We start from the raw sequence: 12,501 nt of genomic DNA, 5'->3' as shown, positions 1-12,501 counted from the left end.
TGTACATTGCTTACACACATGGGTTTATAATTGATGTGAAGTTTCCCAAAACAGTATGAACCCTTACTATGCACAGTGCACAGTGATATTTTCTACTTCATTTTTAAAATAATTTGCTGGTCACAATCCACTAAACTGATTTTACAGCTTGCTAATGGTGAAAACTGGCAGCTTGAAAAGCAGCGATATGATGCAATATTCCCAGTGACAGGTAAAACAACTGAGGTCCTGGAAGGTCTACTGAGGTCACTGGTAGTTGAAAGTCAGAGCTTGGCCCACAAACCGGGTCTTAGATCCTGGTCACTGGGAGGCTGTTACTTGCAACACACCCCTCTCCTCTGGGCATCAGGATGTCTCCAGCTCCTGGCCAGGTCCTCCCTCACCCCAGCCCTCACCAGTCTCTTCTTTCTCTCTCTAGCCTGTGCTGCTTCCCTTCATCTTTCCTCTGCATTCAGACATTTTCAATCCTGTGCAGCATGGGTGGTACAATCTCTTGGTGCTCAGGTGGTGGGGAAATAGGGATTCCCTGGGGGGCACTGAGCAAGGGGCTGGCAAGGGTGCCAGGACAAAACTGAGTGAGCCCTGAACTGGTGGTTCGAGCAGCCTTGAGCAAGGTCTCAGCCTCTCTGTAGAAGGGAACAGTGAAACCAAATATCCTTCCTTGTAGGGTGTTGGTTGGGACCCCACAAGCACCCATCACTGGCACCTGGGCTCCTGTCAGTGGTACAGAGGTCTTAGGATCCCACACATAATGGCACCAGCGACACAGGAGGGAGAAGGGTTTGAGCTTTTTCTGGGCTGTCATAGAGGACCTCAGATGGGCAGACAAGGTGCTGAGTGTTTTACTTGCATATGTCCCTTCACAGTTACAAACCCCTCTGATGTTGTCATTCCCATTTCACAGATGAGGGATTTGAAAGTCCAGTCAAATGTCATCACTTGCCAAACATCACACGCTCAGGCAGAGACCGGCCCAAGCTCACACTGAAGCCAGTGCAGCCTGACCATGTGCCACTCCAGGCTGCACCCTGCATCTAGCCGAGGGGGTGGTGGTGGCGGCAATGGGCATGAGTCCAGGAAGCTGCCAGGGAGAGGGGAACACCCACAGCTTCCTCCTTGCCTTGACATTACACGGTTCGCATGAGAGAGGAAGGAAGGACTCCTGGGTCCCCTTCACTTCCAGAGAGAGTTTCAAATTTCTTAAACCCTCACCGTGCACGAGGAGCACCTGGAGAGTTCATATTAGCCTAAGCCCCACCACTGGGACAGCACTGGTTGCTTAAACTCTACTGGTGATTCTAATATGGAACCAGAGCTGGAGTTGAGAATCACTACCTTAAGCCTACACAGTGTCTATTTACACTACGCAATCAAAGCTACTTTCCACGAATTCTCTCCCCCAAGCCACGTGGCCACTCTGAGCGGGAGGCAGGGGGGCAATCACTATCTCCTATTTACAAAGGAGGAAAACAGGCTGAGATGGAGGACTGCAGATCCTTCTGAACCCCTTTCAGCTCCTACCAAGATGAGAGGCCTCGTTCCCTCTACTTCCATGCAATGGGGAAAGAATTTCCTCTCTTCATCTCACACCCAGGCTGGCATGCGGGCCCTGGGGACCAGAATGATTACCCCATATGTGGAGCACAGCCCAGCGGGGTGGAGGCTGAGCTGGGAAGTTATTTGAGGTGAGCAGAGCAGCAGGGACACAGGCGTGGGGGCCTGGAAATGGAGAAGGAGCTGCCGGCCTCTGAGCTCCCAGGAAACGTGCAGACCCACAGCCCAGAATGATATAGGTCCTCTGTAGGTTGGGGCCTGAAGCCAGAGAGGGTGAGTCCTGAAGTCAGCACTCTGCCTAGCTAAGCTGATGGTGGAGACACTCACCGGCCTAGTGGGACAGGGCGCCTGTCCCCGACACAGAAGTGCTGGACTCCGGTAGGCAGAGGTCTGCATCCATATTTGACCCTTAGGGACTCTGCCTCAGGGCCTCTGTGTGGGCTCTAGGATGGGGAACCCCTTCGCACTGGGCCCAGTGTCTGTGTCCACAGCCTGCATGTCTGTCCAACATGGGGCTCTGGCCTTGGTGCATGGAAGGCAGAGGGTGCCAACCACTGTGGGTAGAAGGCTGCCAGGCCTTCCTCCACCATGTCATCCACCCAGCCCAGGCTGCCGTCTCCACTGGGAGGCAGAATAATCACACCCCACAGATTCCAACAAGAACCTTAACCTGGGAGCCAGAAGCAGCCCTCTCGCACCAGCACGCTGCAGCCCCGCTAGTCCCCGGGTCACATGCACCCGACCACCCATGTTTCTTTTCCTTTTCCCTCCTCTCAGAACACTCCTCACCCCCAAAACTACTTCTGACCAAGTCCAGCTCATCGTCCACACCAGCGCTACCTGGTGATACCTGGGGCCTAGGGTCTCCCCTACCCTAAACCGCCACCAGGGTTAATCCCTTCCTCCGCTTAGGTTGTATAACGCAACCTAATGACAGTCCACTGTGAACCCACCATGGGAAGAGACTGCCCTCTCGATCTCTATGCTTCTGCTGCGCATCGTGGCTCCTTCCCTGAGTGTCCAGTAAGCAAACTCATTCATTCAGGAACTCAGGAATTCATTACTGAGCCCTGCCTGGCTGCATGACTGGGACAGGCCAAGAACCACAGGTGTGACAGCTTCAAGGGAATGAAGGTGTTTCCTTGTCTCTCTTTTTTAAAAATTGATTTTCTCTGAATTGACCATTGTCCACATTTCTCTGTGACCTTTGGGCATCTGGTGGACCCAGAAGTTGAGTCTTAAGTGTGCAGTGTCCCCAGGAGTCACAGACATGGACACGCTGGGCCCCTGGGGATGCCTGCAGGGCTCTCAGTGGGTGGGCTGCTGTGCGTGCACATGCTCCAGGACTGAGCCCCTGCCGAAGCCCATCGCCCTCCGCCCCCTCTTTCCTTTCATGCAAGAGAGCAGTCAGTACTGGAAGGAACCTGGAAGTCCCTCCATTTCAAGCTCTTCATCTTGAATTGGGAGCTGGAGGCTCAGCAGTAGCAGTTGGTAACAGAGTTCAACTGAGAAACCAGGTTCAGTATTGCTTTCCATGTCACAGATTTCACCCACAGTCATGGATGAGCTTGGAACTGGTGGCAGAAAAGATGCTGCTAAAACCTAGTCTGGGCCCAGCTATCAAATTTCTGTGGGACCCAAGTAAGGGCAACTCATCGTCTGGCAGGAGGGAAGTACGGAGGGAGATGGCCTATCCCCTCTTGCTAAAGTCTACAGAATCCAAGGTTCCCCTTCTTAGCAACCCAGCACTGTTGCATATTCATGGGAAGAAGTCCGGGATAAGGGAAGAGTCCATTTTTGCAGCCACCCTATCCTGGTCTTTGTGACCTCTGAAGTAACCAGCATTCCCCTTTTGCATCGTGCTCAGCGATTTCTTGGACAGACCTTCCTGCAGCCTTAACCTCCATTCACAATATTTTACTGGTTTGACTCATGCCTTGTTTGGGTTTGGCGTCGCTGCCAACCCACTAGGCTGAGCACCCACGACAGGCAATAATTAGCCTGCTGCTGAGCGGGGGCGCTGTCTAAGCAGAGCCCAGTCCTCAAAGTGACCACAGAGTCAGAGAACCCGTGCTCCCCAGCAGTGCTTTTTCACACCCTTCCCTGGTGCCGCTCTTAGGGACTGTCCTCGACATACCTGCTCCTTCTGCTCCTGGTGGTTTCACTCATCAAGTCACTTTCAAAGAGCCTGCCAGTGCTTCCGGATGTGTAGTTTACTTAGGAGCATTCCAGCACCGCTGATGGTTTCTGTTAAATCGACTTACACGCTGTCATCCCTCCCTCCCTTGTAGCTCTGAGACGTGCTTTTCTTTGCCTACATTACTGACAGCTGGTAAAATGACATTGAGAAACATGGGAAGCAGGTGCCAACTGGCTTGAAAGGGCAAAGCTTGTCCATCTAGCTAAGGGGATATGCCTCTGGCTGCACTGAAGAACCTGCCCTATACTCAGGACTTCGTCCCAAACATGCTCTAACCCTGAGACCACACTAGAGGGACTAGGCAGGCATGGAGAAAGAGTTGCCTCTGAAGAGAACCTTAAAAAAAAAACCAGGCTCTAGCTTTCAGAGCCCCAAAGGCAGCTGTCATGAGCTGGGCACTTTGGCCTCTCAGTAGGCCCAAGAGAAGCATGGGAGTCCAGCAGGGACTGGCAGAGAAGATGCCATGCACTCACCAGACATGTTTCGCTTTCCTCTGCCTCCTCTCTGGCTCGTCTGGGAATGGCACGGATGGTGTGGGGAGACTGACTGCCTTGCTGGGATCGCCTTACATTTATAGAGGCCTCTCCTACACACCCCAATTAGAATTCTAATGAGGTAGGCGAGGCACCAGGTCATTCCTGTAGTGCCTGTAAACGTTTCACTTACGACATACTTGTCACCCAATGGAAGGTCATACCTGCTTGTGCAAGACCAGTTTGGGAAGAAGAGGGGAGATAAGAAAAAAAAAATGCAGAGTTTGATTTTATTATTTTTTTCAAGATGAACGACTTCCTGGATCATAGGTTTCAGGAAATGATGTAATGCTTGTCCAGAGCTGATGCTGAGAAGTCCCCTGGGGTCAAAGAAAAGTCTCTGCAGAACCTAGAGCAGAAAATTGCCTAATGCTTTCTCATCGTCCTGACATGCCAGTGGTCTCCACTTGCACGAGGGGCGTGAGATACTCATCACAGTTCACTGTACAGGTTGCTGTGTGCCAGAAATGGCGTGTGATTTGTGGTTAGAAGCACTCGGTTCCAATGCTGGCTGGGTCCTGGCCATCACTGGACCTTGAAGTCTTGGAAGCCTTGTCTGTGACTTGAGGGGAGGCCCATCCACTCTTCTCAACTCAAGATGTGGGGGAGTAATCAAATGAAGTGATGTGAGTGGAAAGTGCATGGATGTGTACCATGTGGATTAAATCCAGTTGTCATCTGGAATCAGATGTCAGTTTAATTCCAGATGTGGGGTAGGGGTCAGTGTTAGTCATTCAGTTGTGTCTAACTCTTTGCCATCCCTTGAACTGTAGCCTGCTAGGCTCCTCTGTCCATGGAATTCTCCAGGCAAGAATACTGGAGTGGGCTGCCATTCCCTTCTCCAGGGGATCTTCCCAACCCTGAGATTGAACCTGGGTCTCCCGGGAGTGGGGGGAGGGAGGATCATTCTTTTCAGTGAGGCAGTGAGGACAGCCAGTGAAGCTATACTGTGACACGACTTCATTCTGGTTCTGCCACACGTTGTCTGTAAAACTGGAGGGCAAGTCACGGACCTTCTCTGAGCCCAGCTTCTACACCAGTTTTAAAAAATTAAGAGGGGGGGAGACTCTCATTCTACATTTTTTGTTTGCTTGTTTGTTGTTTTAAGGGTATATGTGTATATATATATTTAAAGATCCTATGGTGGCTATATACAAGTTCCAAGCTTTCCTGTGATAGACAAGGGAGTTTTAAAATATAATGATAATGCTCCAGGGGTTTGTGACAGAGAGGAAACTTCTCAAGGCTTCCGCCAGACTTGGAGTGGGAAGGACGCACCATGACACAATTAGGTCTTTAGGGAGAAGATGGGAACGCTGGACCCTGAGAAAGATGAGACTGAATAAGGCGGATGGGAAAAAGGAAGTCCACGTCATCTGTCTGTCATCTGGGCTCCCACAGCACTTGGTGCCTTTCAGGACCTCTCTTGCCACATGCGTCTCCTGCACTGGGGCCGTCTGGTTACGTCTATCCTCTCTGTCATCTGGGCTCCCACAGCACTTGGTGCCTTTCAGGACCTCTCTTGCCACATGCGTCTCCCGCACTGGGGCCGTCTGGTTACGTCTATCCTCTCCGTCATCTGGGCTCCCACAGCACTTGGTGCCTTTCAGGACCTCTCTTGCCACATGCGTCTCCCACACTGGGGCCGTCTGGTTACGTCATCTCTCTGTCATCTGGGCTCCCACAGCACTTGGTGCCTTTCAGGACCTCTCTTACCACATGCGTCTCCTGCACTGGGGCCGTCTGGTTACGTCTATCCTCTCTGTCATCTGGGCTCCCACAGCACTTGGTGCCTTTCAGGACCTCTCTTGCCACATGCGTCTCCCGCACTGGGGCCGTCTGGTTACATCTATCCCCATCACTCACTCTCGAAAGGCCCAGGCTATGTATTACTCACGTCTTCTCAGAACCGAACATGGGCTTGTCGCATGGCAGGAGCACACCTATTTTTGAATGTGTGGATCAATCAATCGATGTAAAGTTGGAAATAATAATTCCCGTCAGTGTAGAACCCAACCTGGGTAGGCATTGGCTAAACACTTCACGTGTGTCACCTTTTCTTGTCTTCAGATCAGTCCTATGGCATAGGTACCATTACCTCTGCTGTCTTACAGGAGGGAGAAATTCCTACCCCTATGTGAGTGACTCCAGAGTCTTTCTGCTTAACCTGGAGGTTGGCTGCCTAAGTGAGGTGGTAGGTCAGCCATTCCCAGGCCTGGCCGCTCTGCATCCATGGCCCCATGGAATGTGGTCGCTGTTGGCTCCTGCAGATGGTCCACAAGAGAGCAGAGCATAGAGAGGTAACAGCAAAGTGAGCTGGACCCTGATCAGCAGCTGGGTGTGTGGCGTGGGTCCTGGCCCCTGCCGTGGGATTGGCTGAGACTCTGGGCAAGGGTCTCACTACGCTGAATCAGTCCTGCCAGAAACCCAAGAGCTGTGTGAATCCAAGGGAATGAGTGGATGTAAAGGGCTGTGCATGCCCTCAAGAGAGGGATAAAGAAATGGATGGGGGAGTTGCTTATTACTGCTGTTGTTGTTGGCCTGAGAGCCAAGAACTGGACCCTTGGCATCTCTTTCAGTGACCTGGCAGGGAAACCTGTCAGATGACAGGTAGGCAGCTCTGCCCTTGTACTCTGAGATCACACAGATCTGGGTCCAAACTCTGGCTCTGACATAGCCCTCCTCTCAGAGTCCTGGTTTTCACATTGGTAAAGCTAAGCTAGAAGCTCAGGGAGGGTCAAAGGAGAGCATGAACACAAGTGCTCAGCACCGCCTCTGGTACCGCTCAGCGTAGCCCCTTCGTGCTGATGTTATCGGTGTTCTCAATGCCCTTAAAGCACTCCCAAGTGTCATAGATTTTGCAATGGGACCCACAGTGTGGACAGTGGTGCCTGCCCAATGACCCCTTGGCATCCCCTTGGAAGGATCTGTAGCTGATCACTCTTGACCCCAAGGTGGTGTGGCAGAAAGATGCCCATGCTGGATTCAGAAACCCCAACTGAAAGCCGGGCTCTGGGGCTTGCCCGCTGTGTGGTTTGCAGAGTCATTTTCCTTCTCTGAGCCTCAGTTTTCCCGTCAGCCTACCCAGACACCTCTCAGCACTGTCGTGAGGCTTCAAACCCTGAAGTCATAGATATGACACTCCCCTATAGACAGGGTGGTGCCGGGTTGCCTCCTCCCATGCCTGCCACTTGCTCGCTGGTCCCTGCAGCTTCTAACTGCTCAGCAGCAGGGCCTTGTGTCCTCACCCTGAATCGACTCCCTGTTAGCAGCTGGAGGATTGCACCATGGCTGCAGCTGCAGCCCCAGCCTGCAGGCGGGCCGTAATTTGCATGCTGTCACAATCTCAGCTAAATGATTTTCAATTCACAGGTGGAGTCACCCAGCTACACGCAGGATGAAATTCCTGCTTGGCCACCCACTTTGCACCTCAGACTCCAGTTAGAATGGAACGTGCAAATATGGACTTAAAAAAAAGAGAGAGAGACACTAATTGATCATTTGCCTTTTTTCTCCCTCTAATTGAGAGATTTAGAGTTGCTGAAAATTTCACAACACATGTAAAGGTACAGAACCTTATAAGAATCATCTAACCCCCAGCCATTCTCCCATAGTAAGAATCCTGTTTCCTGACACATATCTCTTGAAAACTCCGGTGACAGGGAATGCACAGTCTCAAAGCAGTCCCTACATGAAACAGGCAGCTCTGCCTGTAACATCCATGTCGGGGATGATTCTGTTTAAGGCACATGTCCCCCTTCCTGTTTTACAGGAAGTCTGTGAGGGCAGGGGCTTTACTGTATGCTTCACTGCTCCATGCTCAGTGCATCACTGTGCCCAGCGCATGCGGTGGGCTCTCAGTAACTGGAGTTCAAAGTGCATTGAGAGGACTAGAAAGTTCCTCCTTTTTTTTCCTAAACGTTTTATTTTGTATTGTGGTATAGCTGATTGACGATGTTGTGAGTTTCAGGTGAACAGCAAAGGGACTCAGTCATACATATACATGTATCCATTCTCCCCTCCCATCCAGGCTGCCACATAACATTGAGCAGAGTTCCCTGTGCTATACCGTGGGTCCTTGTTGGTTATCTATCTGAAATACAGCAATGTGTACATGTCCATCCCAAACTCCCAAACTATCCCTTCCCCTCATCCTTACCCCTGCAACCATAAGTTCTTTCTCTAAGTCTGTCTCTCTGAAAGTTCCTCCTAAAAAGTCTATCTCCCTTGAGCTTCTGCCCATTGATCTTCACTGCTTCTCTTCCATCCATCACTGACCCCACACAAACCCACCTATCCCCTCTTCACCCAACAAAGATCACATGCTCCCCCAAATATGCCAAAAAAAAAAAAAAACCCTTCCCTTCCAACAAGTCTTTTCTTCTTCAGATTAAGCATCAGTTTCTCCAACCATTCCTGGGGAGTCACAATTTGGAGACCTCTCATCTCCTTGATGAGATCAGGTCATCCCCTCTTCTGAAACCTTCAGTGGCTCCCCAGGGCCTCTCGCAGCTCAAGTTCTTTAGTCTGGCATTCAAGACCCTCCAGTGTATGTCCAAATGGATTCTGTTTTTTCTTTTCTGCTACTCTTACATTAACTCTCCTATTCAGCAAAACACACCTAATCATTTTTCCTGGAATCCCATATGTTTTCCCTGCCTCTACACCCATTTGTAAAATGCCCCTGCCTGGAACACCTTCTCTATTTCCTCTGCATCAGGATCTCTCACTACCAAGCCAAAGATCTTCCCTCCTCGTGCTCAATGCAGTGTGCTGTTCCAGGAAAGAGGGCTGGTGCTAAAAGAGGCAAACTGAGGTTTAAGCCTCAGACACACTCTTACTTATCACAAGCACACATTTTTATAATCACACAGACCTTAGGCAAATCACTTAATCTCTCTGAGCCGAAGTTTTCTCCTCTGAAAAATAGGTCTGGTGATGCCAGCACCACTCACCCTCCAGAGCATCCTGAGGAATCCTGTGATGACACATGTAAGTGACAAGATGCAGTGACTTCTCTCCACCCGAGCCTCTGCAACTTGCCCTGTGTCACTCATCAGGCACCTAATGATACATGATCTGACTCAGGAGGGGAGCGTGTGGGTCTGGATGGTTGGCCACCTTTTCCTGACACCAGGCTCTGTGCTGAGTTTCACATCAGTTGACTTTTAAGTGTCACAACAGTCCTCCGAGGAAGATATTTTCAATGCAATCCCATTTAATAAATAAGAAGCCAGAGGCTTAGAGAAGCTAAGGAACTTAACAAGGGTACACAGCTAACCAAGTAGCAAAGCAGGATGTGAACCCAGGTCTGCCAGACAGCAGAGGCCTGTCTATGCTGCCCTGTCCCTGATGAATCCTCCAGTTCAGTGACATATGAGTGACTCTGGACCTTGCATTCAGGAGAGTGTTACTGATTCTGGGGATGATAGTATTAGTAACTCAGGGCTGAACAGAAGGAAGCGTCCCTGCAGAACTAATATGAAAGCCTCGACTTTAATGTGTTTATGCCCACATTTCCCACTCTCACCCAAACGAATAAAGCAAAATGCTGGAGGAAGAGTAGAAGTGTAAAAGTCCTTCATAGCTCATGTCAGCACTGATTTCTTACAATGCCTGTTGAGGGGGGTCAAAGGTAGTCAGAACTGCAGACCTCCAGCCTTCAGGGAGCTTCCCTCAGGGAGGAAGACAGGAAGCAGTTTAGGCAGAAGCTGAACTTTTCTTAAACACAGAGACTGATAAGAGCTGAAAAGAGGTGCAGAACGAGTGACGGGCTCCAATTACAGAGATGGAAAAAAGACTTACTTATTGAGGAGAAGGCGGGAAAAGATCAAAGAGAGGACAGCAATCAAGTCGTTCTGGGAAAAGACTGAACATGAGGTTATGGGGAGCACCCAGTGTGAGAACAGTGGGGGAGGGTGGAGGAGGCTAGCCACGCCCCAGAACAGGGTGAGGACATGGATCCTGGGCATGAGGAAGGGACCGCAGGGGGCAGCCCCGCTCAGCACACGTGTGTAATCTCTTAACAGGAGGGGTGGTTCAATCTGTCCAGCTGTCACTCAGTCACCTCTTTCCGGTTGGGGCCGGAAAACCAACCAGGAAAGAGAGGAGGCCACAGCCCACCACCTGGTGGCTTGGGGGACACCACCCGGAAGGCTGGCGATTTGCCCAAGAGCACAGGCACCAGAAGGGCACCAGGAAGCAAAATGGACAGAGGGCACGTCTCTGGGGTTGAGTCAATCCTCAGAAAGGAAGCGACCCAGAGAGGTCATCCAGCCCAACCCTTTCTTTCACAGATGGGAGAACTGAGGCCTTTAGAGAAATGATTTGCCTAAGGTCATGGAATAGCTGGCGTGGGCTCAGAGCTTGGAGAGTGTTAAAGGTCATTTGTCCAACTTCTTTATATGCAGAGTACATCATGCGAAATGCCGAGCTGGATGAAGCACAAGCTGGAATCAAGATTGCCAGGCGAAATATCAATAACCTCAGATATGCAGATGACAACACCCCTATGTCAGAAAGCAAAGAACTAAAGAACCTCTTGAGGAAAGTGAAAGAGGAAAGTGAAAAAGCTGGCTTAAAGCTCAACCTTCAGAAAACTAAGATCATGGTATCCAGTCCCATCACTTCATGGCAAATAGATGGGGAAACAGTGGAAACAGTGACAGACTTTATTTTCCTGGGCTCCAAAATCACTGCAGATGGTGACTGCAGCCATGAAATTAAAAGATGCTTGCTCCTTGGAAGAAAAGCTATCCCTAACCTAGACAGTACATTAAAAAGCAGAAACATTACTTTGCCAATAAAGGTCCATCTAGTCAAAGCTATGGTTTTTCCAGTGGTCATGTATGGATGTGACAGTTGGACTCCGAAGAAAGCTGAGCACCTAAGAATCGATGCTTTTGAACTGTGGTATTGGAGAAGACTCTTGAGAGTCCCTTAGGCTGCAAGGAGATCCAGCCAGCAAATGCTAAAGGAAATCAGTCCTGAATATTCATTGTAAGGACTGCTGCTAAAGCTGAAACTCCAATACTTTGGTCACCTAACACAAAGAACTGACTCGTTGGAAAAGACCCTGATACTGGGAAAGACTGAAGGTGGGAGGAAAAGGGGATGACAGAGGATGAGATGGTTGGATGGCATCACTGACTCAATGAACTTGAATTTGGGTAAACTCCAGGAGTTGGTGATGGACAGGAAAGCCTAGCATGCTGCGCTCCATGGGGCTGCAGAGTCAGACACGACTGAGGGACTGAACTTCCTTTCTTCCTCCGAGGAGAGCACTGAGGCCATGACACCCGAAATTAGAATGCATGCTTCCAGTTCATCACCCTCTTTCTGCTGCCAACTTTCTGTTAAGAAACCCACCTTAGAAAGGCCTCTTGGTTGAGCTGGCAAGAGTAGGGAAATATTTTTCAATCTTATCAATAGCAGAAAATATTAACATTGTTAAGAAGTAAAGTGAAGTGAAAGTCACTCAGTAGTGTCCAACTCTTTGGGACCCCATGGACTATACAATTCATGGAATTCTCCAGGCAAGAATTCTGGAGTGGGTAGTCTTTCCCTTCTCCAGGGGATCTTCCCAACACATGGATCAAACCCAGGTCTCCCAAATTGGAGGCAGATTCTTTACCAGGTGAGCCACAAGGGAAGCCCAACAACACTGGAGTGGGTGGCCGATCCCTTCTCTAGCGAATCTTCCTGACCCAGGAATCAAACCGGGGTCTCCTGCATTGCAAGCAGATTCTTTACCAACTGAGCTATCAGGAAAGCCCCAACATTGTTAAATACAGTACAATTATCACAACATCTGCTTTTATATTCACCATCTCCCCGATCGTTACCTGGTTCCTAAGAAAGCAGATTTTAGTACAATTGCCATGTTACAGGGGAGAGAATGGAGGCCAGACTCAAATTTAAAATTCTGGCCTCCAAATTTTGTCCTCTTTCTTCTGCATTTCAGGTCAAGTGCTAATAATAAATGGGAAAAAAGATTTTCGGGGTCACTCACGTGCTGGATGATTTATAGTAAGTAACTTGTATGTACCATGTTTCACTTTATTTTTGCCACCTGACATAAGTTACTTGATATAAATATGATTTATGAAGAATCTACAGGTTTGGGAAGAGGTAAAGGGCTGTCCAGGGGAGTATGAAGGGGGAAGGAGGGCTGGGCTAGGAGTCGATAGCCTCAGGGCCCTCTCTGACACTTGC

At 49.9% G+C, this 12,501-nt stretch overlaps 1 protein-coding gene across 1 annotated transcript in view; it reads right to left on the bottom strand.

Annotated features, from left to right (window-relative positions):
* Positions 1 to 4,298, bottom strand: part of TGM3 (transglutaminase 3) — a 43,925-nt gene extending 39,627 nt beyond the window's left edge. The window contains exon 1 of the mRNA XM_086333103.1: positions 4,228 to 4,298. Within this exon, the coding sequence (XP_086189229.1) occupies positions 4,228 to 4,234 (7 nt within the window). The 5' untranslated portion in view covers positions 4,235 to 4,298. The remainder of the gene's footprint in view (positions 1 to 4,227) is intronic.
* Between the last annotated feature and the right edge of the window lie 8,203 nt (positions 4,299 to 12,501).

This window comes from Bos grunniens, chromosome 13 (genome assembly GCF_055505025.1).
Source record: "Bos grunniens cultivar Pamir isolate PY7600 chromosome 13, Bosgru_T2T1.0, whole genome shotgun sequence".
Taxonomy (NCBI): Eukaryota; Metazoa; Chordata; class Mammalia; order Artiodactyla; family Bovidae; genus Bos; species Bos grunniens.
This window is presented reverse-complemented; position numbering and strand designations above follow the sequence as displayed.